Source organism: Zootoca vivipara, chromosome 6 (assembly GCF_965207765.1).
Source record: "Zootoca vivipara chromosome 6, rZooViv2.hap1.1, whole genome shotgun sequence".
Taxonomy (NCBI): domain Eukaryota; kingdom Metazoa; phylum Chordata; class Lepidosauria; order Squamata; family Lacertidae; genus Zootoca; species Zootoca vivipara.
In genome coordinates, this window is record NC_142589.1 from 85,311,173 (window position 1) to 85,334,026 (window position 22,854).

The following is a 22,854-nucleotide window of genomic DNA, read 5'->3' on the forward strand; positions in this document are numbered from 1 at the left end:
TCTCAAGGTGGGGCTCAAACCTAGGACCCTGAGATTGAGTGTCTCGTGCTCTACCGACTAAGCTTTGCCTCCAAAACCATCCGCACGCTCCGGCGTGACGATTGTCGGTTACCACGTACCCTGTATGTGCTCACGTGTGCTATGGCCCACACCCACACCCTGACCCCCTCTTTCCTTTCTTCCCTCCCTCCAGGTGGGACGCTGAACTTTGTCAACCCTAGTCTCGCTGTGCATAAAACTGCTGCCTCGGCTGTGGACCGCCAGCGCGAGTACCTCCTAGACATGATCCCCCCGCGGTCCATCTCTCAGTCTGCCACGTGGAAATAACGCAGGAACCTCCGCCTTGAGTGGAAGACTTCTCCCTTTTTCTTCTTGTCCCCACCCCCCGTTTCCCCACCCTCCCCCACCCAACCTTTGATTCCGTCACCCACCCAGGATCCCACTACCCGGTGGGAAAAACAGCAACAACAGCAAGCCTGCTTTCAAGCCTCGCCCGGATCATACCTGCAAAGGTCGCAAGAGGGAAAAGCCTGCTCCCATCAACGCTGCTTTCGACAAGGAATGGCGGCGGCAGGGGGGGGGCAACAACACTTCCCTGCAGGGTGGAACGGACACTCGGGGAGGTTGCAACGAACATTAGGCAACCGGATTATCCCATTTTCATTATTATCATTTTTGTTCTGCTGTCTTCGAGAGGAGAGTCGCCCTTTTATCATTCTTTCCTGCTGGCCACACACACCCTGAAACTTATTTTGTCTCTCTTATTAGCATTTTTTGGGGGGGGAGTTACATGTCATTCCCCCCACCCCACCCCCAGCCAGCGGTAGTACATAACGAGGAATAATTGCGCAAGAAACCTGCTCTGTCTCTCTCTCTCTCTTTCTCGCCTGCTTTCGTCCCATCCTCCCCTTTAAAGAGAAAAGGCCGCCTTTTTTTTAGTTCCTTTTTAGATTTTATCGTTGTCGTTATTATAATTATTATTATTATTATTTCCGTTTCTGAGCGATCGTACAACGGTCGTTAGCGATCAAGGATGTACTACTTCCCGCTCACGGAAAGTGGAACTGGGACCCAGCGCTTGTGGAGAGAGAAATCTGCAAAGGGGACGGACCGGCTCCAACCCTGCCTTTTTCATTTTTGCACCCACCCCCTTCACAATTCCCATGGTGGCAACATGATAAAAGGAGGGGGGCAGTAAGGGGGTTGTTGCGGTGGAGGGGGGCGAGAGCGGCTTCTTAGGGTCGTTGGTTTTATTTTTTAATTAAGAAAAGACAAACCCACTGATAACTTATGTTGTGAACAAATGCAAAACGGACTCTCCGCCCACCCCGAAGATGTGTGGAGTGACAGGACTCGGCTGGGAGGGGAGGTTGCGTCAAGGGGGGGGGTCGGAGGCGCACCTGTCTTGTCTTTCTTTGAAATAAACAGGATCCTGTCTCAGATGGATGTTTTGCCCCGGACATTTGATAGCCCGAAAACTTTACTGGACAGTTTAAAGGAGTTTCCATCATCTGGAGAGAATGAACGGGGGGGGGGTGAGCCTCTCTTCCCCCTTCTCCCCTTCAACCATCCCAACAAGGAAGAAGAGATGTATAATTTTTTAAAAAAATTATTTTAAAATCTCTACTGGGTCCCTCCCACCCCCTCTCCCCCTCGCTTTCTGTGGCCCACGGGGAGGGGAGTTGTAATTTGGCTCTCCAGAAGCTGTATGCAGTTTTAGGTGACTTGGAGAAAAGAAAAGGTCCGGTGGATTTTGGAAAAGGAAATTTTGTGGGGAGGCTTTTTTTAAAATAAAAAAGAAAGAAAAGAAGAAGGGAGTGGGAGAGAAAATTGATTCAGCTATGCCACGAGATAAGAGGCTCCCTCAGCCCCCGTTTGCTACCAGTTTTGGGGTGGTGGTGTGCAAAACGGCCTTCGTACGCTTTGAACCGTTTTCCGTAGGGCTTGTCGCTGTCCTCAAAGCACAACCCCAGACCCTGTTCACAGTGCCCCAAACTTCATTCTCCTCCTTCCAACAAGCAAATTCTCTTCCCCCTGCCCCCCCCCAAAATGTTTAATTTCTAGTAGCACCTTGGGTAACCTTTATTTTATTTTATTTTTGCTTTAAATTGCATTCCCCACCCCTACCCCACACACAAAAAAAGAGAATACTCCAAGCTTTAAATCAAAGGAGCATCTACAGTTTGTTCCCTCTTTTGTGTTTTTAAGGTTGTTTTTAAAAAGAAATTTTTTATTTTCTAGAGGTGGAATTGCAGCCCCCATTTTTAAAAGGACTTATTCCTAACAACATGTTGGTACTAGCTCTAGTGCTGATAGGAGAGGGGTTCGTTGCAAAATAAAAATAAAAATTATATAAATATATATATATATCTATATATAAAGAAGAAGGGGTGGGGAAGGGTTGGTGCAGTAGAGCCTCTCTCTTTTTTTCAGGCAGGTGGGGCAGTGGGGAGCCAGTCTGGTATTTTGTTAGCAGCAAGTTAGATACTTAATTTAAAATAAAATTATAAAAATACAAAAAAAATAATTACAAAACAACCATTGCTGTACAGGGGTGGGGGGTGAGGAGGGGGTCCCCTCTTCAAAGTATGACTGTTGCATTGTAATAAAAAGCTCCTTATAATTCCTCTTTCTTTCTTTCTTTCTTCTTCCCCTTCCCACAAGTGTGGATATTTGGGTTTTAACTATTCTACATGGACCTGTCTATATGTTGTAATATCCCACCTCTCTCCCCCCCCCCCCATGGAGTTCAAGGGAGCGAGTATGTGGTTATCTCCGTCATCCCCATCTTCATCTTCGTAAGAACTCTGCGAGGTAGGCCAGGGGTGAGGGCTTCTGACACAAGGTCACTCCTAAGCAAGCGTGGTGGCTGAACGGGAGGATTCGAACCCTGGTCTCTCTCGGGTCCTAGCCCAACACCTAACAGACAAACACACACATGATATCTGGCACTGCTGTGGGTCCAGCGATGTCTTAACATGGAACAGACCACCTGAAACCATTGGGTTGTATCCGACCTAAGCTGTCCTCCATCCCTGGCATCTCTACATAGGGCTGCAAAGGATTCCGTGCCGAAAATCCCAGAGAGCCGCTGAGGAGCTTCTTGTTTTTATTCAGTATAAGGCAGCATCCTCTGTTGATCTGGGCCTTTTCTTTACAGAAAATCTGTGTTCCCCAGGTAGCAAAGAACCAGATCCAGCGTTCAGAATTAGCAAGCTTGCTGCAGAGCCAAGGTGGTCCGTCTGCGCCCGTCCAGATTTCTCTGAGCTACCCATTACCGAGTCTGGATCAAACATCCCTTTGGCATACGCTGATCTCCCCCCCCCCAAATGCCTTCCTCCTCAGCCTACTCGTAAAGGTAAAGGGACCCCTGACCATTAGGTCCAGTCGTGACCGACTCTGGGGTTGCGGCGCTCATCTCGCATTATTGGCCGAGGGAGCCGGCGTATAGCTTCCAGGTCATGTGGCCAGCATGACAAAGCCACTTCTGGCGAACCAGAGCAGCACATGGAAACGCCGTTTACCTTCCTGCTGCAGCGGTTCCTATTTATCTACTTGCATTTTGACGTGCTTTCGAACTGCTAGGTTGGCAGGAGCTGGGACCGAGCAAAGGGAGCTCACCCCGTCACAGGGATTCGAACCTCTGACCTTCTGATCAGCAAGCCCTAGGCTCAGTGGTTTAACCCACAGCGCCACCTGCGTCCCTCAGCCTACTCCTAAGCCACAGCAAAATCACTAGCATAATTTATTGGGGGGGGTTGTAGACATGATGAATGATATGGGGTGGGGGTGAGATATATCTGGAAGGCACTTGGTGAAAATTGGGTGGTGGTGTGTGCATATTTAAACTCATTGCATCCTGGAAAAATGTGTCACCAGAGACTGGCATTGCTCATGCCCTATCACTTTGCTCTGAAGGACTAGAACGGTGGTTCCCAAACCGGGGGGGGGGGGTGCCGCCTCCTCGGTTCTAATAATAATGAAAAATTTCTCATACACACCCCCAGCTTCCAGCCAAATACAGCATCAAATATTAAAAGCTTCCCTGCCTTCAGATGTCTTCTAAAAGTCAGATAGTTGTTTATTTCCTTGACATCTGATGGGAGGGCGTTTCACAGGGTGGGCGCCACCACCGAGAAGGCCTTCCGCCTGGTTCCCTGTAACCTCGCTTCTCGCAGGGAGGGAACCACCAGAAGGCCCTTGGAGCTGGACCTCCATGTCTGGGCTAAACAACGGTGGTGGAGATGCTCCTTCAGGGATACTGGGCCTAAAAGACAGGATTACCTAGCAGGGTTGGTTGATTTCCATCTGGCCAATTAACCTCTTTTTCCACTACAGATTGTCCCACTCAGAGCAGACCCATAGAAATTAAAAGGACGTGGCTTGTTTTTGCCTATTCATTTCAGTGGGTTTACTAGTCTGGAACCTTACTAGTTTCAGTTCAACTCAACAGAATTGTAGAGTTGGAAGGTGGCTCTGAGGGTCATCCAGCCCAACCCTCTGCAATGTAGGGACCGCAGCTAAAGAATCCCTGGCATATGGCAAGCCAACCTCTGTTTAGAAAACCTCCAAGGAGAGGGAGTGTTCCGAGTATTTCTGAACATGCACGATACGATACGATAATCTTTATTGTCCTTGTCCCATGCAGAACAACGAAATTGAACATCTACCGGTACATCAAACTTACAGAACCATCAGCATAATTACCCCCTAAAAAATTCTTAATTCCCCTCCTGATTTGCCCCCTAAAACACTGATGCCCCATGGCTGAATACAGACCCTCACAAACTACTTTTCGCTGCATTCAAAACCAAAATCACTCTTGGATAGAAGCTATTTCTCAGGCAGCTAGTCCTGGTCTTTATGACCCTTTACCTCCTTCCAGAAGGCAGAAGCTGAAAGAGATCATTTCCGGGGTGCGCACTGTCCTGCACAATATCTGCAGCTTCCTGGAGTTGCACCTGGACGCATAGATTTGATCCAAAGTGGGAAGAGTCCACCCAATTATCCTCTCCGCAGTCCTTACGACCCTGGACAGCGCTGTTCTTTCCCCAACCGTGCAACTCCCAAACCACACACACAGACCATAGGCTAATACACTTTCTACACTGCAGTGGTAAAATGCCCTCAGCAGGTCCCTGAGGATTCTCAGAAAGTATCGCCTCTGCTGTGCTCTCTTCATTAGGTCTTTGCAATTTGCTCCCCATGTTGGATCATCTCTCAACTCCATTCCCAGAAATCGAAACACCGAGACCTGTTCCACACACTTCCCCTCGATATTAAGTGGTTGAATATTCAATTTGCATTTCCTAAAATCCACAATTATCTCTCTTGTTTTCTTTAAATTGAGGAATACAGATGGTTTTCCCTGCACCACTCCACCAACTGCTCAACTTCCTTCCTATAGGCCGTCTCCCCCTCTCCAGCCATAATTATTAGACCAACCACCATTGTATCATCTGCAAACTTATAGCAGGCATCCCCAAACTTCGGCCCCCCAGATGTTTTGGGACTACAATTCCCATCATCCCTGACCACTGATCCTGCTAGCTAGGGATGATGGGAGTTGTAGGCCAAAACATCTGGAGGGCCGCAGTTTGGGGATGCCTGGCGTATATAGAAGCGGGCTCAACACGCACCCCTGTGGCGTCCCCGTATTCATACTGAGATCCGCAGAGACGCGAGAACCTATCCTGACCCGTTGGGAACAGTTTGATAGAAAATCTAATACTGTACCCACCTGCAAAAGCTCGGTGGAAGTCCCAGGTCTAATAGTTGGGGCACCAATCTCTGCAGAAGAAGAGTATTAAACGCAGAACTATAGTCCACAAATAACAGTCGCATAGTTCCCTTGTTTCTTTTCTTTTTTAAAAATATATTTTTATTGATTTTATAGTAGATACAAAAAAGAGTAAAAAGTAAAAAAGAAAACAAAAAAGAGAAAAATACATAAGATTCAAAAAAGAAATAAAAAATAATAAAATACAAAAAATAAAAACATATAGTTAACTAAAACTTGTTAATATATTTTCCTCGACTTCCTCGTCTCTCCCTTTCCCAATTCTTATTCCTAACTCTATACGCAGCTATCATATTACTTACAAAATTACTCAACAATTTCATATTCTTCATTCAATGCTATTTCTTTTAAACTTTAGACTTTAAATTCATTTTAACTTCTTCCAATTGTATCCTTTAGCCTCCAATTACTCCCTAAAGAATATATCGTTTTCCCCAATCCTCATTTCACATAATTTTTTACAAATCTTCTTTTATCTTCCCTTCCCTTGTTTCTCCAGGTGAGTCAGGACAGCATGTAGTGCCATTGCCACAGCATCCTCTGTGGATCTCTTTCCTATATGCAAACTGGTAAGGGTCAAGTCCCACTGGCAAACATGATATAATGCGATTCCGCACCAGTTTTTTTCAAAGCATTTCATTTTGACGGGTGTTAGCGCCACAGGGCAAAAGTCATTCAGACTGTCTATCTTTGCTTTTTTTGGCAGGGGCATTATGGTAGCAGATTTCAGACAGGATGGAACAGTGGCTTGGGCTGGAAACTGATTAAAAATCTTTGTAAAGATTCCTGCCAGAGTGCATTAAAAATCTTAAGAACTGGCAAGTAAGAGCATCCTTAAACATTATTCCTGCACTGCAGGGAGTTGGATTAGATCAGGGGTCAGCAAACTTTTTCAGCAGGGAGCCGGTCCACTGTCCCTCGGACCTTGTGGGGGGGCCGGACTATATTTTGGGGGGGAAATATGAATGAATTCCTATGCCCCACAAATAACCCAGAGATGCATTTTAAATAAAAGGACACATTCTACTCATGTAAAAACATGCTGATTCCTGGACCGCCCGCGGGCCGGATTTAGAAGGAGATTGGGCCGCATCCGGCCCACGGGCCTTTGTTTGGGGACCCATGGATTAGATGAACGCTGAGGGCTTCTCCCAACTCTAACAGGACTTCTAACTAGGCAGGGCAAGGACTTGCCTTGTACTGTATAGTTTTAAAAGTTATTTTAAAATAATTGGGACCAAATGAACACACCCCTCCCCCCCCAAAAAAAACACCCAGTACCTTAGACCAGTTTCATTTCATTAGCCCTTTGTCCCTCCCTGGTAACACCAGAAATCTTGATGATCTGACTCAGGCACCCCCAAACTGCGGCCCTCCAGATGTTTTGGCCTACAACTCCCATGCTCCCTAGCTAAGAGGACCAGTGGTCAGGGATGATGGGAATTGTAGTCCAAAACATCTGGAGGGACGAAGTTTGGGGATGCCTGATCTGACTGGCTGCTTCCGATTTCTGTCTGCACATTAGCCGTTTTGAGGAGTCATTTAAACCGTGAGGTAGGCTTAGGTGGGGAGAGGCAAAACCCCACCCAGTGAACTTCATGGTTGCGAAGGAGGATTTGGATCCTAGTCCCTAACCACTACACCACACTGCCTCACATTGTTGGACTCCAATTTCCATCATCCCTGACAATCCCTGCCTGATGCTGATGGATGTATCGGGGTTTAAAAAACAAAAAAACAAAATTGTATATATGTGTTTGTGCGTGCATGCAAAACAAACTGAAGGGCATAAATACTAGTTACAGGTAGGTAGCCGTGTTGGTCTGACGTAGTCGAAACAAAAAAATAACAAAATCCTTCCAGTAGCACCTTAGAGACCAAACTTAGTTTTTTTAATTTTTTGAAGGGCATAAAGGAATACTGTTACAGGAGGTTGAAGGCAGCATTAGATTACGGTAGACATCATTTTCATATCACTTTTAATTTGTATCCCGCCTTTCTATATTTCTATAGAAAGGCAAATTATGAGCTGAAGAAACAACAAAATAGCAAAGATAAGACAAATAGACAATCTGACCCAATACAAAAAGTGATGATAAAAACATAATCTTTAAATAAACAATTTGTATCAACAGTATTCAGTAATTCATTAGAATGTACTGTAATAGTAAACAGCGAAATATCAGCAAATAATCATTAAATGTTGTTGTTGTTGTTTAGTCATCTTACTCGTGTTCGACTCTCCGTGACCCCATGAACCAGAGCATTAAATTACAATAAAAAATAATTAAACTGTACTCAATAAAATAACGGCAAATCACAATGCATGGTATACCACAAAACATACAAAACTGTGGAAAAGGATCAGATTGAGAAACAAGGACATACAACTTAAATTAAAAATAAATAAATCCCTGAGTTATCATTGAACTTGTTCCAAAATATTACCAAACATACAATTTTCTCCCTTAACCTCTGACACTTTTTTTTGCACATGGTGCTTAAAGGCACTTTACTGATGGACAAATTTACCCCTTTTTCCTGGAAAGCAAGCAGTCTGAAGGCTGGGCCAGGGTGGCGTGGCTGGTAGAGGGAGACTGCTGCTCACCTGCTTGGCATGCAGAAGTTCTCGGGTTCAATCCCCGCTGATGGGATCCCCGGGTAAAGAGAAAGAACTGTAGAGTTGGAAGGGATCCCACGGGTCATCTAGTCCGACCCCCTGCGATGCAGAAATCAGCTGAGGGCGGGAAAAAGCCCTTTCTCTGCGTAGAACCCCGCAGAGCTGCCTAGCAACTTCCTCTTTTTCTATTTCAGTTCCAACCCTTCGCTAAGAACCAGGAGGGCTGGGATCGCTCGTTTTTTAACTGCGCCCCGCTCCCCATAACAACGTGCGCCTCTGCTCGTGTGGTTACGGTAATACGGAGAGGGCGGTCGGGGTTTCGATTGCTCTGGCAAGGGGCGGGGGAAAGCGTTGGTGACGTCACGCCAAGGCGCCCGCCAGCGGCTCTGACGTCGGAGGGCGCCGCTGCCAGGAGCGCTCGTCCCGCTTCCAAAATGGCGGCGGGAGCCGGGAAGGTGAAGCAGGACATGCCGCCGCCCGGCGGATACGGACCCATCGACTACAAGAGGAACCTGCCCCGGAGGGGGCTCTCGGGTGAGGAGTCAGGCCTCCCCGCGTCCCTCCCAGGGAGACGCCCGGACGCCTGGGTCCCTCAGAGGTGGGGTGGTGGTGTTGGGAGGTTGGGGCTCAGGCAGCTGGGTCAGAAAGGGACAGACCCAGCCTTGGACGCCTGGGCGTAGCTGCCCCCCCATCAAATAAAACAATAGAAATACCTGACCAACTGACCAATCCTGTCGGTTCCACCCCAACACAAGTCCTGGCTGCCGCCCTGCTTGGATGCCCGGCTCCCCGAGTGGTGGGATCCATTCTCAGTTTGGCCCCCTACATGCATGGGGAGGACCTCTGAGGATCGCCGGGGTCCTCAACGCAGCCTAGGTGTAAGGATTCCTTTGAAAGGGTGAGTGCAATCCGTGGCGCCTCATATCATGGGAATACAGTGGTACCTTGGCACTCAAACAATTTGGAACCGAAACACTGCAAACCTGGAAGTAAGTGTCCCGGTTTGCGAACTTTTTTTCGGAAGCCGGACATGCTCCGCTTGGAGTGTTACACTTCCGATTTGAGTGCCACACTTTCATTTGGAGTGTTACACTGGGGTCTATCTGTTTTTGCTATTTATTTTGCGTTTTTGTTTTTGCGGCTCTCTTTTTTTGTTTTTGTGACTGTGTGGAACCCAAAAATTAAAAAAAAATCCTTCCAGTAGCACCTTAGAGACCAACTAAGTTTGTCATAGGTATGAGCTTTCGTGTGCATGCACACTTCTTCAGATCTGAATAAGTATCTGAAGAAGTGTGCATGCATACGAAAGGTCATACCTATGACAAACTTAGTTGGTCTCTAAGGTGCTACTGGAAGGATTTTTTTTAATTTTTTGTTTTAACTACGTCAGACCAACATGGCTACCTACCTGTAACTAGTGTGTGGAACCCAGTTCAGCTACTGATGGATTGATTGCAGTACATTGTTTATTGCTTTCATTTTATGGATCAGTGCTCTCGTTAGATAGGAAAATTCATGTTAAATTGCTGCTTTGGGGGTTGTTTTTAAAAGTCTGCAATGGATTAATCCATTTTTGCATTCCTTTCTATGGGAAAGCGTGCCTTGGTTTTGGAATGCTTTGGTTTTGGAACGGACTTCCGGAACGAATTAAGTTTGAGAACCAAGGTACCACTGTATAGAGGTCAAGTCCCTCTCTCTTTTTCTTCTCCCAAAGGGGGAGACAAAATGTTCAGGAGCTCGCATGTGTCCTCCTCTTTCTTTGTCATCTAGGTATCATTCGTTTGCTCGTTCTACAAACGAAACCCAAACAGGGCAGCATCTAAAGCCAACCAAATAACAATGAAAAATGCCCCTAAAAGTACAAGGAGAAACCTACAAACAAACATTTTGTTAAGACAGCACATGCCAGTTCAGTAAATCAATGATCTGCATATGCAATTCACAAATGATAGGGAGTGCTCAGAATCTGTTCTCAGGTACAAAGACAATAATCTTTACTTGGTCAAGCATTATAGTACTAGAACTGGCCGTTGGAACAGCTTCTCAGCTTAATTTCCCCATCCAAAAGGGAATACCGGTAGTTGTCAAAGCAGCCAGAACCTCAATGTGGACTAGTAACCTTAATTCAAGGGATCTTCGTATAGGCGATCACTGAATGCTATCACCCTTTTGTTTTGTGTTTTTCCCTCTCCAGGCTACAGCCTCTTTGCGATTGGAGTGGGGACCCTCATCTACGGTTATTACAATGTAGTGAAGTGGAACCGAGAGAGGAGGTGAGTTTCTGTAGTGTCTCAGCTAAGTAGATGCTGTGTGGGTGATGAAAGAAGCTGAAACGACCCTTTTCTCTTGTAAAATCTAAGCCTCCACATCATACTTGCCCACCCTCCGTTGGACTCCCAGCAGCCAGCTGTCAGAGAATGATAGGGTTGGAAGGGAACCCAAGGGTCATCCAGTCCACCCCCTGCAATGCAGGAATCTTTTGCCCAGCATGGGGCTTGAACACATGACCCTAAGATTTAAGAGTCTCATGCTGTACAACGAGGGTTGGAAATTGAGCCACCGATAACCTCAATTCTGCAGTGAGGGAACCGCCAGAAGGCCCTCGGAGCCGGACCTCTGTGTCTGGGCTGAGCGATGGGGTTGGAGACGCTCCTTCAGGTATACAGGGCCAAGGCTGTTTAGGGCTTTAAAGTTCAGCACCAACACTTGGAATTGGACTCTGAAATGGACTGGGAGCCAGTGAAGATCTTTCAGGACTGGTTGTTTATTATTATTATTATTATTATTATTATTATTATTATTATTATTATTCTTATTAATCTTCTATTATTTCTACCCCAGCCACTCTGGGTGACTCCCAACAGATTAAAAAGAGAATAAAACATCAAACATTAAAAACCTCCCTAAACAGGGCTGTTTCCAAGTCACCTTCAAAGGCAGCCCCACACAGAGCACATGGCAGTAGTCCAAGCAGGAGATAACCAGGGCATGGATCACCCTAGCGAGACAGTCTTATGTTCATTCCCAACTTCCTTACAGATTCTTTTCTCTGTTTTTACTCTGCTGCATGTTCACACACACTAAGCAGCTGCAGACTTGTCAACTTTAGTGGCCAAGTGTCATGGGGATATAATACTCCACTAATACATTAAAAGCAGGGTTTCTCAAAATTGGGTGTCCAGCTGTTTTTCAGACTACAGTTCCCATCATCCCTGATCACTGCTAGGGTTGATGGGAATTGTAGTCCAAAAACAGCTGGAGACCTAAGGTTGAGAAACCCTGGTTAAAGAGTACCGTGGGAAAAGAGAGACAAGGGGCAGGATTCGCCTGTTGTTGCATGCGCAGAACGCAACAAGATTTCCCCCTCCCCACTGTCGAACCCAGAAGCTGGACCAATCAGATGGGCAGGGTGTTATTGTTGTTGTTGTTACTATTGTTGTTATTATTATTGTTATGTATTTCTCCCTTCGCCAGACGTCTGAACATTGAGGATCTGGAGACACGGGTTGCCCTCCTTCCTCTTCTGATGGCAGAGAACGACCGGAGGTATGTTTGGATCCCACGGGATTCCTCTGAAGCAAGTGACCCCCACCCACCCCTCCTGGGTCCTTCCGCTCTCTATGGACATAGCCCTCAGAATTCGTGAAGTTGTGGCGGGTTTGTTGTGATAGCCACTGCGGCACCACCGCCCCCCCCCCGAGGAGAGCCCCCAAACGCAACGCAGGTATTTGCCTTGATCCAGGAAGCACACCCATAAACCAGCAGAGAGTGTGTACTTATTTGTTGTTGTTTTTAAATCTGTATAATTGCTACATCAATTTAAAAATATATACAGTATCAAGGTGGTTTGCAGCATTAAAACCATAAAGGAGTCTTAAAAGCCGACATCAATTAATCATTGTGGAATATGCATAGCTGCCAAGTTTTCCCTTTTCTCGCGAGGGAATTTCCCTTTAAAAAAGGGATAACTTGGCAGCTATGAATATGGTTTTGCTCTTGTTTTTCTTATGTATTTTGTGTGTCTGTCTTGTGAACCACCCTGAGATCTATGGATGAAGGGTAAGGTAATGTAATGTAATGTAGGGTAATGTAATAAATGATGATGATGATGATGATAGAGTCTCAGGACCCACCCTGTTTCTGCAACTGTAATTTGTTTTAAAGTGTTTTAAATATTGGATTTTAAAAATTGTTGTGATTGGGACCTGAAGGTGCAGGGTGGGTAATAAATTGGATTATTGTTGTTACTATTATTAATAACCGTGTGTTGCTAAGTTATTAGGGTCAGTAGGACTGTGATCCTTTGCACAGCTTCCTAGGAGTAAGCTTCGTTCAGCTCGCCAGCGTTCACGTGCAAATGCCCTCGTTCAGTTTCTAAAACACAGAAGAGGTTTAGCCAAAGATGCAACCTTCAGCTCTTAATGCAAGTGTGTCCATATTTAAACTGCCAGCGATTAGCAGGGACCCTATCAAAGGAAAGGAAAGATGTGCCTAGCCTCTTGCTCCATGCTTTTCGTCATTACCTGGCTGTCTCTATCTATGCTCATCTTTTGCAAGCGAACTTGAAAGCCTCGTTATTGCTTCATTTGCTTGTCTGAGCTGGAAGAGTCTTATCAACGTTGTGCATTACAGTACCGACATTCCATCCATAGAGCCGAATCCCTGCGGGGCCCCAGGCTCTCCTCAGAAATAGATATAGTCTGGGAGTCAAAGCTTTTTAGGTTCCCCCCCATAGAATTGTAGAGTTGGAAGGGACCCCTGAAATGCAGAAATCTCAGCTAAAGCATCCATGACAGATGGCCACCCAACCTCTGCTTAGTGGCCAGTAGCCTGCAAAATCCTTGAGTTACACCCAGGTCCTTCTCCAAGCAGGTGTTGCTGTGATAATTAGCAATGGATCAAATAAAAATGCAGGTAAGCCAGCCTCCAACCCTCAGAAATAAAACAGCAGAGGACATCAGCCCTACACCTGAGTAGACCCATTGAAATCAACGGACTTGTGCAACTCGGCTGTTTTCACTTTGTGCCTCACTCACTCATCCGTCTCTCGTCTTCCTCCCCTCCTAAAGGACCCTGCGCCTCTTGCGGCAGAATTTGGACGAGGAAGCCAAGATCATGAAGGACGTCCCCGGCTGGCAGGTGAGGACCAATCTGGGGTTGCTTCTGGGGGGCAGTGTTTTAAAAAATGGGGTTGCTCAAGCGCTTTCCCACCCCCTTGGCCTTAAAAGAGCAAAGTCCCCTATACAGTGGAATGAGAGCGTCCTCTTTTGAATTAGTGCTCACCTATGGCGAGCTTAGCGACTCTCCCAAGCGACCAAAGAAGGAAGCTGCCAGACGGAACTGCGGTGCCTCTACGAGAAGTGATCAGAGATGGTATCACTTATCATAAGGATGTTGGGTTTTTTTTTGTTCTTTTAAGTTCTACCGTGTTTCTCATATTTTAAGGCATCCCAAAAAAATAAGCCATGACAGGATTTCAAAGGGTTGGTGAAAAATAAGACATACCCCGAAAATAAGCACTATCGCAAAGCACTATCTTCGGCCCTGTGCTGTGTGACGGGCGGGGGTGGGGGGGAAGCGGAGATCGTTCTCCGCTCTCCCCCCACCCCCGCCTGTCACCGAAGATCGGCGGGCGCTGTTTGCTAGGCTTGACAAGCCCGGCAAACAGCGCCCGCCGATCTTCGGCCCTGTGCTGTGTGACGGGCGGGGGTGGGGGGGAAGCGGAGATCGTGCTCCGCTCTCCCCCCCACCCCCGCCTGTCACCGAAGATCGGCGGGCGCTGTTTGCTGGGCTTGACAAGCCCGGCAAACAGCGCCCGCCGATCTTCAGCCCTGTGCTGTGTGACGGGCGGGGGTGGGGGGAAGCGGAGATCGTGCTCCGCTCTCCCCCCACCCCCGCCTGTCACCGAAGATCGGCGGGCGCTGTTTGCTGGGCTTGACAAGCCCGGCAAACAGCGCCCGCCGATCTTCGTCCCTGTGCTGTGTGACAGGCGGGGGTGGGAGGGAAGCGGAGATCGTGCTCCGCTCTCCCCCCACCCCCGCCTGTCACCAAAGATCGGCGGGCGCTGTTTGCTGGGCTTGACAAGCCCGGCAAACAGCGCCCGCGTGCACTTTATTAAAAAATAAGACATCCCTTGAAAATAAGCCATGTCGTGTTTTTTTGAGGAAAAAATTAATATAAGACATGTCTTATAATATGAGAAACACGGTATGTTGCTTGACCCACGTGAGGCCGACAGGTTGTCGATAGCCCCTGCCCACCACCCTGACCCGCTTCTCCTCTTCCTCCTTCCAGGTGGGCGAGTCCCGCTACCACACCACCCGTTGGACGGCCCCCACGCTAGACGAGCTCTACTTCCTGCACCCGAATAGCAAGCTGGAAGAAATGAAATTCGGGTGCCAGTTCTACGTGTGAGCTGCCCGGGTGTCGACATTGGCAGGAGGTGGGGAGAGAGGGCTGTTGTGGGGGGTAGCAGCCCATTTCTCACGATATATTTCTCAATAAAAAAATCTGGAAGGGAACACATTTTCGTTGCGTGCTTCTGTTGTGCTCCTGTAACCATCCTCCCTCTTATATTGTAGAATTACAGAGGTGGAAGGGACCCTGAGGATTATCCAGTCCAGCCCCCTGCAGTGCAGGAATAAACAGCTTTCTCATATGGGGATTGAACCTGCGACCTTGCTGTTATCAGCACCACAAGTCTTAACCATTTCTGGGGTGCTGGGAGCGGGCAAGATCTTGACAGGGGCTCCACTGATAAGGGTGATGGGTGAGCAGCTGAGAGTCCAAGAGAGAGGCAGCAGGGCGGAGTGCTTAGAGCAGGCATCCCCAAACTGCGGCCCTCCAGATGTTTTGGACTACAATCCCCATCTTCCCCGACCACTGGTCCTGTTAGCTAGGGATCATGGGAGTTGTAGTTTGGGGGTGCCTGGCTTAGAGCATCGGACTCTTATATGGGAGGCCAGTGTTAAAATTCCAGCTGAGCCACAAAGCTCCATGGGTGGGTTGGGGGTGCCTTTCAGCCTAGCCTACCTCACAGGACTGTTGTTCTGCAGATAAGATTCCCTCTTTTTCTTATTTCCCAATTAATATTTATTGGTTTCTCCAAATTTTTAACAGATCAATGCCAAATTGCATCAAATTTAATGTTCGGTGGATAAAGTTAAGGATTGTTGAGGAGAACCATCTTGAACTCCTTGGAGGACTAGGCAGAATATGAATTCAATCAATAAAATTGCCCCCGAAAGAGAAAAACATACGGAGGCACTGAAATTTGAAGGAATGCTATCTGGTGTGCTTTCACCACTAGAAAATGAAATGCGGTATGTGTGCGTTTACAGATTTGCATCCAGAAATCATGCAGCTGCTCAGGCCCTGATCCTGTATTCTTCTGGGAGTATCTCCTTGCTGAGCTCAGCCTTTGCCTGAGTAGATGTGGATAGGAATGTGTGGTTAGGAAACCTGTCTAAAGATGGTGGACTCTGCTTCATTGGAGGTTTTTAAAACAGTTGGGTGGCTGTCTGCTTGGGATTCTTTCTTTGGCTTCGAAGCCCCCATCACAGGGGGTTGGGCTAGATGACCCTTGGGGGGCCCCATTCTATGAACAGTCACAGGTCCAAAAAAGCAAAAATTAAAGCCAGCACACTGGACTTAATTTTATTCATTTGAGGAAAAACAGACCTCCACAATCATGAATATATATATATATATATATATATATATATATATATATATATATATATATATATATATAAACTGGGCATGTGGGTTAGTATCCACCTCACACCAAAACCACTTGACCAATTGCATTCAAATTTGGACACAACGTCACATGCGAATAACCGAGTGCCCGCATACCATTTGCTTACACAGATGTCACCCCAGTGCAAGGTAAAACCCCATTTTTTTGAAGCTCAAAACCCAGGTTGCAAACCAGCACCCTCTAGTGGCAGCTACACTGGTACAGCACCTATAAAACATTCCCTCTCAACAGCACCTCAGCTCCCGTTTACATACTAGGCCGAAGCCTTTACAGACTAGGCCGGATGGAGGTACTGACTTGCCTGGGTGGGAGTTGGGGGGGGGAGGGGACAGGATAGGTGAGAACATGGTGGGACCAGTCCCAGGGATGAGCCGGGATGGGGGGGAAGAGGGGGTGTGATGTGTCATGGGTTGGGACAGGGTGGGGGACATCACAGGGATAAGCCAGGGGGTGGGGGGAATCACACAGATAAGCCGGGGGAGGGAGGAGGGGGCGGGATACGTCATGGATCGGCACAGGGTGGGGGCAGTCACAGGGATTAGCCACAGCAACGTGTGGCAGGGCCAGCTAGTGTGTGTGTGTGTGTGTGTGTGTGTCTAACCTTGCAAAATAATTGGTTCAGCTTGAGTAGTAGAACTGTTGAAATCCAAAGACATTGACTGGCTTGGGTTGATTAATTTTAGTGGGTCTGCCCTGAGCAGAGTAAAGTTCAGTTCAAACCCCTGTTACCAGCAAAACCTCATTGAGTGGTGTCAGAATGGACCCATAGAAACCAAAGCTCTTAAGTTGTTCGTTTGTTTTGTAACAACATCTTTAATAAAAGACCTTGCAGCAACTCAATGGTCTGTGGCTTGTGGGGCTGAGCCGGCCCCATAGACAGCCCTGTGGCACCTGTGCCAGGTGAACTTGCCGAGCATCCTTTCGGCGGCCACTTGGCCGGGCTTGAAATGCTTCATCTCCTGGCCACCCTTCTTCCTTTCTGAAGCTTTGATGCTGGGCAGCTGCAGGAGGGGGGTTGCCTTGTGCCTGGAAGTGCAGAGAGAGGATGAATATGTTCACCATGTGGTCCACTAAGACCCCTAGATCCTTTTCAAATGCAAGCCAGGTGTACCCCATCTTACATTTGTGTGCCTGGGAGAAAGAAGGCTCCTTACCCACCATCCAGAGGCGGCTGCTCTTCCTCTCGCAGCGAACTCAGGACTTGCGCGATCAGCGAGTGATGCCGGCTGGTGGTGGTCTCCTGCAGTCTCTGCAGCAGCAGCTGTGTGGGGAGATGGAAGTCTGGGAGGGAAGCGGAAGGCTGGGGAAAGTGGGGCAGGCAAGCAAGGTGGGGTGGGAAGAAAAAGAGGCAAGATAATGTTTCAAACTGGGGGCATGTCCAACGCTTGACCCAAGAAGGTAGGGAGGGAGACATGACTTGTTAGTGACAAGGGCATACCTTCTAATATTTCTCCAGTGAAAATAGGAATGCCCTATTCCTTGATTATGATGATGATAATGATCATTATTTTTATTATTTATACCCTGCCCCAGGCTGGGTTGCCCCAGCCACACTGGACAGCTTCCAAAATATTTGAAAACATAAAACGTCAAACATTAAAAAACTTCCCTCTCCAGGGCTGCCTTCAGATGTCTTCTAAGGGTTGTCTAGTGACTGCTTCAAGGGTCACATAACCTCCATATCTTCCCACATTTCTCTGATTACAATAGGGACACCCTAAGGGAAAGCGGGACATTCCGGGATCGAATCAGAAACCAGGACGGCTCCTGTAAACGTGTGACCGTCCCTGGAAAATAGTGACACCTGCAAGGGTCTGTCCTTGAGCATGTTTAAAGTACATTCCAGTTGCACTAAGCAACCTGGCATTGGACGGCGAGGGTACCAAGAAGAAATCTGCTCATTCCTGGTTGGAAACCCATCCTTGTGCACGGACAGACCTAGGTCACAGCAGCACCCATATTGGGTGTGTGAATTTACCTTGATCGATTGCAATAGATGGTCTGCTCCTGGCTTAGGCGAGGAAACGGCCGTTCCGAGTTTCGGTTCATGGGTCAACGCGGCCTGAAGCTCAGTTGAGTCGCCCGACTGAGGACAGATCTCTGGGGCCTTGGCATGGGCACTGGGTTCTCGGAAGGGATCCCTGGCGAGAGGCGGCAAAATGTCCTCATGGATGCCGGAATCTATGGAACCAGCAATGGCCATCTCTGAGGTGTGTCCTCCTCCTCCTCCTTCAGTGGGGAGATCTCCACTCTCCATCTGCAGGTGTTCTTCGTCGTTTGGGGGGTCTCTCTCCAACATCTCTGGAGAAGAGTCCACCACTTTCTCCAGGATGGGTCTCAGGTCGACCAGGATTGTCCGGACGGCACGTTTTTCTCGAGAGTCTCCATTTTCTTGAGCGGACGAGGGAGGCACCGCGTGGCAGGCCGGGGCAATGGGCTCCCTTCTGTCTTCTGCCTCGGCTCCTCGGATGCAATCCTGGCAGCGTTGAGGCAGGTGCGTCCTCCTGCTCCTTTGGCCCAATTTGTGACCCTCGATTCCTGGGTACTGCTTCATCGCTGCCGCAAAGGTCGCGTCTTGCATCTCTTTGGGCGCCACTGAAATGGCAAGACAGAGAAACCAGTAGGAGAACACTTCGATCTCCCAGGGCATTCTATACAAGATCTCAAAGCAGCTGTTTTATTACAGAAAAATTTCAGGAACAGACTGGAAAGAGAAGTTGCTGAATTGGAACTCATTACCAAGCTTAAAACCATGGAGCCACCTGGGATGAACAAAGACATTGGATTCTTATCTCATTATGCATGATCAAGCTTTCTTTAGCGCCTCAGCCCTTGCTCCCCCCCCCCCGCAGGACCAATTGCAGTCATCAGCAGTCGTTAACAGCCATCTACAGGTTTACCACTCCCATCAGCCCATCACCCATTCCCACCCACCCACCCCCACCCTCTGTATATACATAAGGGTCTGACTTCTGTTTCAAGTGTATCTGAAGAAGTGTGCATGCACACGAAAGCTCATACCAAAATAAAAACTTAGTTGGTCTTTAAGGTGCTACTGAAGGAATTTTTTTATTTTACTGAAATGGCAGGTCTTTTTTCCATTTCATTTTGCAATGTAGTAGTAGTAGTAGTAGTAGTAGTAATAATAATAATAATAATAATAATAATAATAATAATAATAATAATAATTTATTACTTTATTATTTTCACCCCACCCATCTGCCTCGGTTTCCCCAGCCATTCTGGGCAGCTTCCAGCATATATAAAAACATAACAAAAATCAAACATTAAAAAAACTTCCCACTACAGGGCTGCAGAGAGAACAGCTGTAATGACAGATGAAAATTAAAGCAGCAAAAATCGAGACAAAAACAAGCGCATGCAATGAGTACAGTTGCACAGGGGTTACCTTTGGACCAGCCCTGGTGCAGGGGGACCCGGATCACGAGATCAGCCCAAATGATGCGCGGCGGCCTCGTTGCCTCCTGGGGACCCCAGCCGGCTGGCATCATAACTGTCGTCTTCTTCCAGGGAGCAACACACTTTGCTGGCTCGGGCAACGACTGGTGGGAGCTGAGCGCAACGAGCATCCGTGCTCATTCGCCAGCGAAGCAGCTGAGCTCTGAAGAGATGCTTCTTTCCTCCTGCTCCTCCACGCAGCTGACCTCTAGCACAGCTGATCTCAGTGACCACTGCTTAGCTGATTTCTGTTCATGAGATGATGGGAAAGGAGGCGATAAGGGAGACCAGGAAAGATGCAAGGATGGCGTTGCCCACCTCTAAGAGATAGACTGGCCTTTCGGATAATTTTTTGGGGGGAGGGTGTTGGGGCTGGGACCCTTCAGCTTGCGTGGCCCCACCAAATCCGTATTGTGTGGCAGATTTCCCGCTTTCCGGGGCTCCGTTCAATGTCCCTTTTTCGCAGACATTTTCTCTGCTGTGTTCAGACCCAGCTAGTATCTAAGCAATGAGGGCTGGAGTGCTTCAAAACACTCTGCTCACAAAGCGCACAAAGGAAATAATGCTTAAATAATAGCTTGGCCGCCCCGTGGAACAATATTTGTTTTTTCCTCCTGCAAGAATTGGCAAGGTTACCAAGGATTAAGGTGCGATTCAGGACGGACAAGAGCTCTTGAATTTCATTCTGCATGAGAATACATTATTTGCCTGTGCATAATTAACAGCAGAATTAAGAGAAGCTAATGGTGTGTGTTCTTATGGAATAATGGTTGCCTTTTTCGGACTATTTAAAGAAATGTTATAATATGATGAACTTGCGAGCAGGTTTTGAGCAAGGAGCAGCAAAAGGAATTAGATTATAATACAGTACAGTATAGCGATTGGGATTTGATAGATAGAAAAAAAAGGTGCAACAGAAGGAGAGAAAGAGCAACTAGGGAAAATGGGGTGGGAAGGCAACAAAAATAAGAGAAAAGATTAATTGTCTTTGGATTGTATATGTTTATGTTAAAACAAGCATGAAAAAGCCAATCTAAAAGACAATTCTATTTTTTTAAAAAACAGATTAAAACATCCTACCCATAGACAGGTAAAAGCCGAAGGTCGGTTTAAAAAGGAATGTTTTTTCCTGGTGCCTGAAGATCATGTAGCAATGGGGCCTCCGGGGAGAGCATTCCACAAACAGGGAGCCACCACAGAAAAGGCCCCATTATCGTGCCCCTCAGAAGGGACACCCACAAAGAGGGGACTCAGATGACAATCTCAGGGTCTGGGTAGGTTCATATGGATAGACACCGTTGAGGTATTGTGGTCCTGAGCCATTTAAGGCTTCATAGGTCAAAAGCAGCACTTTGAATTGGGCCCGGACAACAATTGGTTGCCGGAGCAGCCAGACCAGGTTCGGTGCAATATTCTCAAACTGTCTTGCTCCGGTGAGCAACCTGGTCACTGAGTTCTGCACCGGCTGCTTTGAATTGCAGTAGTCTAAGATACGGGTGGCGCTGTGGGTTAAACCACAGAGCCTAGGGCTTGCCGATCAGAAGGCCGGAGGTTCAAATCCCCACGAAGGGGTGAGCTCCTGTTGTTCGGTCCCTGCTCCTGCCAACCTAGCAGTTCGAAAACATGAAGTGCAAGTACATAAATAGGTACCACTCCGGTGGGGAGGTAAACGCCGTTTCTGTGCGCTGCTCTGGTTCGCCAGAAGCGGCTTAGTCCTGCTGGCCACATGACCCGGAAGCTGTACGCCGGCTCCCTCAGCCAGTAAAGCGAGATGAGTGCCGCAACCCCAGAGTTGTCTGCGACTGGACCTAATGGTCCGGGGTGCCTTTACCTTTAAGTACCATTAGTGGGACATGGGTGGCACTGTGGTCTAAACCACAGAACCTAGGGCTTGCTGATCAGAAGGTTGGCGGTTCGAATCTCTTAGGTACCGCTCTGGCTGGAAGGTAAGCGGCGTTTCCATGCGCTGCTCTGGTTCGCCAGAAGCGGCTTTGTCATGCTGGCCACATGACCCGGAAGCTGTACGCCGGCTCCCTCGGCCAGTAAAGCGAGATGAGCGCCGCAACCCCAGAGTCGTCCGCGACTGTACCTACAGGGAGGGAGGCTCAAGCTGGGCCGGCTTCTTCCCTCCCTTTCGGGGTGCCTCTTTCAGGGGTCCCTTTACCTTTAGGTCAAGGAAGGGGTTGCTTTCCCCAGCCCTCCCTCCAAGCTACTAATCCAGGCAAACTTTTTCAGCAGGGGGCCGGTCCACTGTCCCTCAGACCTTGTGGGGGGCCAGACTATATTTGTGGAGGGGGTGGGAGAGAAATGAGTGAATTTCACAAATAACCCAGAGATGCATTTTAAATAGAAGCACACATTCTACTCATGTAAAAACACGCTGATTCCTGGACCGTCCGCAGGCCGAATTTAGAAGGCGATTGGGCCAGATCCGGGCCCCCGGGTCTTAGCTTGCCTACCCATGTACTAGTCTGTCGCACACAGGAACTGAAGGGGTTATTGGGCTTGATGGGCTTCTTCTCTGGCACCAGCTACAGAACATCAAGCAGCAAGTCTAAAACGTGGCATGTTCTCTCTCTCCCCATGGGGATTTATAGGGTCTTGGGGGTGGTGGTGCTGGCAACCAGCCAGCCCCATCACATACTCCCCCCCTCCACTTTGGGGACTGCTACTACCTGCCTGAGGCCCCATCACAGGATCACTACTTCGTGACAGTGTAACCTAGAGCTAGAGGCCTAGGCAGGGCATCTTAGCCTGTAGCCTACCTCGCAGGGCTGTTGTGCAAGGACAAATTGGGGGGAAAGGCAGGGGAAATGAATTGTGTTTGGAGGGGGAAATAAGATGGGAATAGGGGGGGAAAACACCAAATAAGTAGGTAACTGATTTAAGTGGGCCTACTCTGAAAATACCGGTAAAAGTTCTATGGCAGAGCCCTTCTTCCCCACATTGAAAGCAAAACATAGCAAAAGTGGTTATGAGTTTTGCAAAGTAGAGAGGTGGAGGAAAGAGAGGAGGGAGAGGATGCATTTATTTTTTTAAAAAAAAACACATACCGGTACATGTACAGCATGAATATATTTTGCATGTGGGTCACTATCAATAATTGCAAAATATGGAACGCTTCACGAATTTGCGTGTCATCCTTGCGCAGGGGCCATGCTAATCTTCTCTGTATCGTTCCAATTTTAGTATATGTGCTGCCGAAGCGAGCAC

At 47.8% G+C, this 22,854-nt stretch overlaps 3 protein-coding genes and 1 non-coding gene across 22 annotated transcripts in view; 2 read left to right on the forward strand and 2 right to left on the reverse strand.

Moving 5' to 3' along the window:
- GATAD2A (GATA zinc finger domain containing 2A) overlaps window positions 1-2,623 on the forward strand; it is an 86,642-nt gene extending 84,019 nt beyond the window's left edge. For 13 of the 16 annotated variants that reach the window (XM_035117248.3, XM_088672911.1, XM_035117254.3 and 10 more), the window contains one exon: window positions 194-2,623. In XM_035117248.3, the coding sequence (XP_034973139.1) occupies window positions 194-327 (134 nt within the window). In that variant the 3' untranslated portion in view covers window positions 328-2,623. The remainder of the gene's footprint in view (window positions 1-193) is intronic. The other 3 variants (XM_035117256.3, XM_088672915.1, XM_088672916.1) reach the window with 1 other exon arrangement.
- Window positions 2,624-8,846: 6,223 nt separating this feature from the next.
- NDUFA13 (NADH:ubiquinone oxidoreductase subunit A13) lies at window positions 8,847-14,941 on the forward strand. The gene is made up of 5 exons (XM_035121018.3): window positions 8,847-8,954; window positions 10,615-10,693; window positions 11,895-11,966; window positions 13,490-13,559; window positions 14,715-14,941. Exons 1-5 carry the CDS (start codon window positions 8,855-8,857, stop codon window positions 14,832-14,834), a joined length of 441 nt encoding a protein of 146 aa, XP_034976909.1. The 5' UTR covers window positions 8,847-8,854; the 3' UTR covers window positions 14,835-14,941.
- Window positions 14,942-16,975: 2,034 nt separating this feature from the next.
- On the reverse strand, window positions 16,976-22,852 carry LOC118087576 (uncharacterized). 4 transcript variants are annotated; one of them, XM_088672921.1, is made up of 5 exons: window positions 22,695-22,852; window positions 19,592-19,889; window positions 18,161-18,777; window positions 17,341-17,482; window positions 16,976-17,208 (listed from the first exon to the last, which is right to left on the reverse strand). In XM_088672921.1, the coding sequence occupies exons 2-5, from the start codon at window positions 19,770-19,772 to the stop codon at window positions 17,135-17,137; spliced, it is 1,014 nt and encodes a 337-aa protein (XP_088529047.1). In that variant the 5' UTR covers window positions 19,773-19,889; window positions 22,695-22,852; the 3' UTR covers window positions 16,976-17,134. The 4 variants fall into 4 exon arrangements, with proteins under 4 accessions (XP_088529047.1, XP_088529046.1, XP_060131397.2 ...); XM_088672920.1 differs by having other exon boundaries at window positions 17,337-17,482; XM_060275414.2 differs by lacking the exon at window positions 22,695-22,852 and having other exon boundaries at window positions 19,592-20,575.
- On the reverse strand, window positions 22,748-22,854 carry LOC118088046 (U6 spliceosomal RNA). Its single transcript, XR_004692907.1, has one exon. It is a non-coding gene; the product is annotated as a U6 spliceosomal RNA (small nuclear RNA).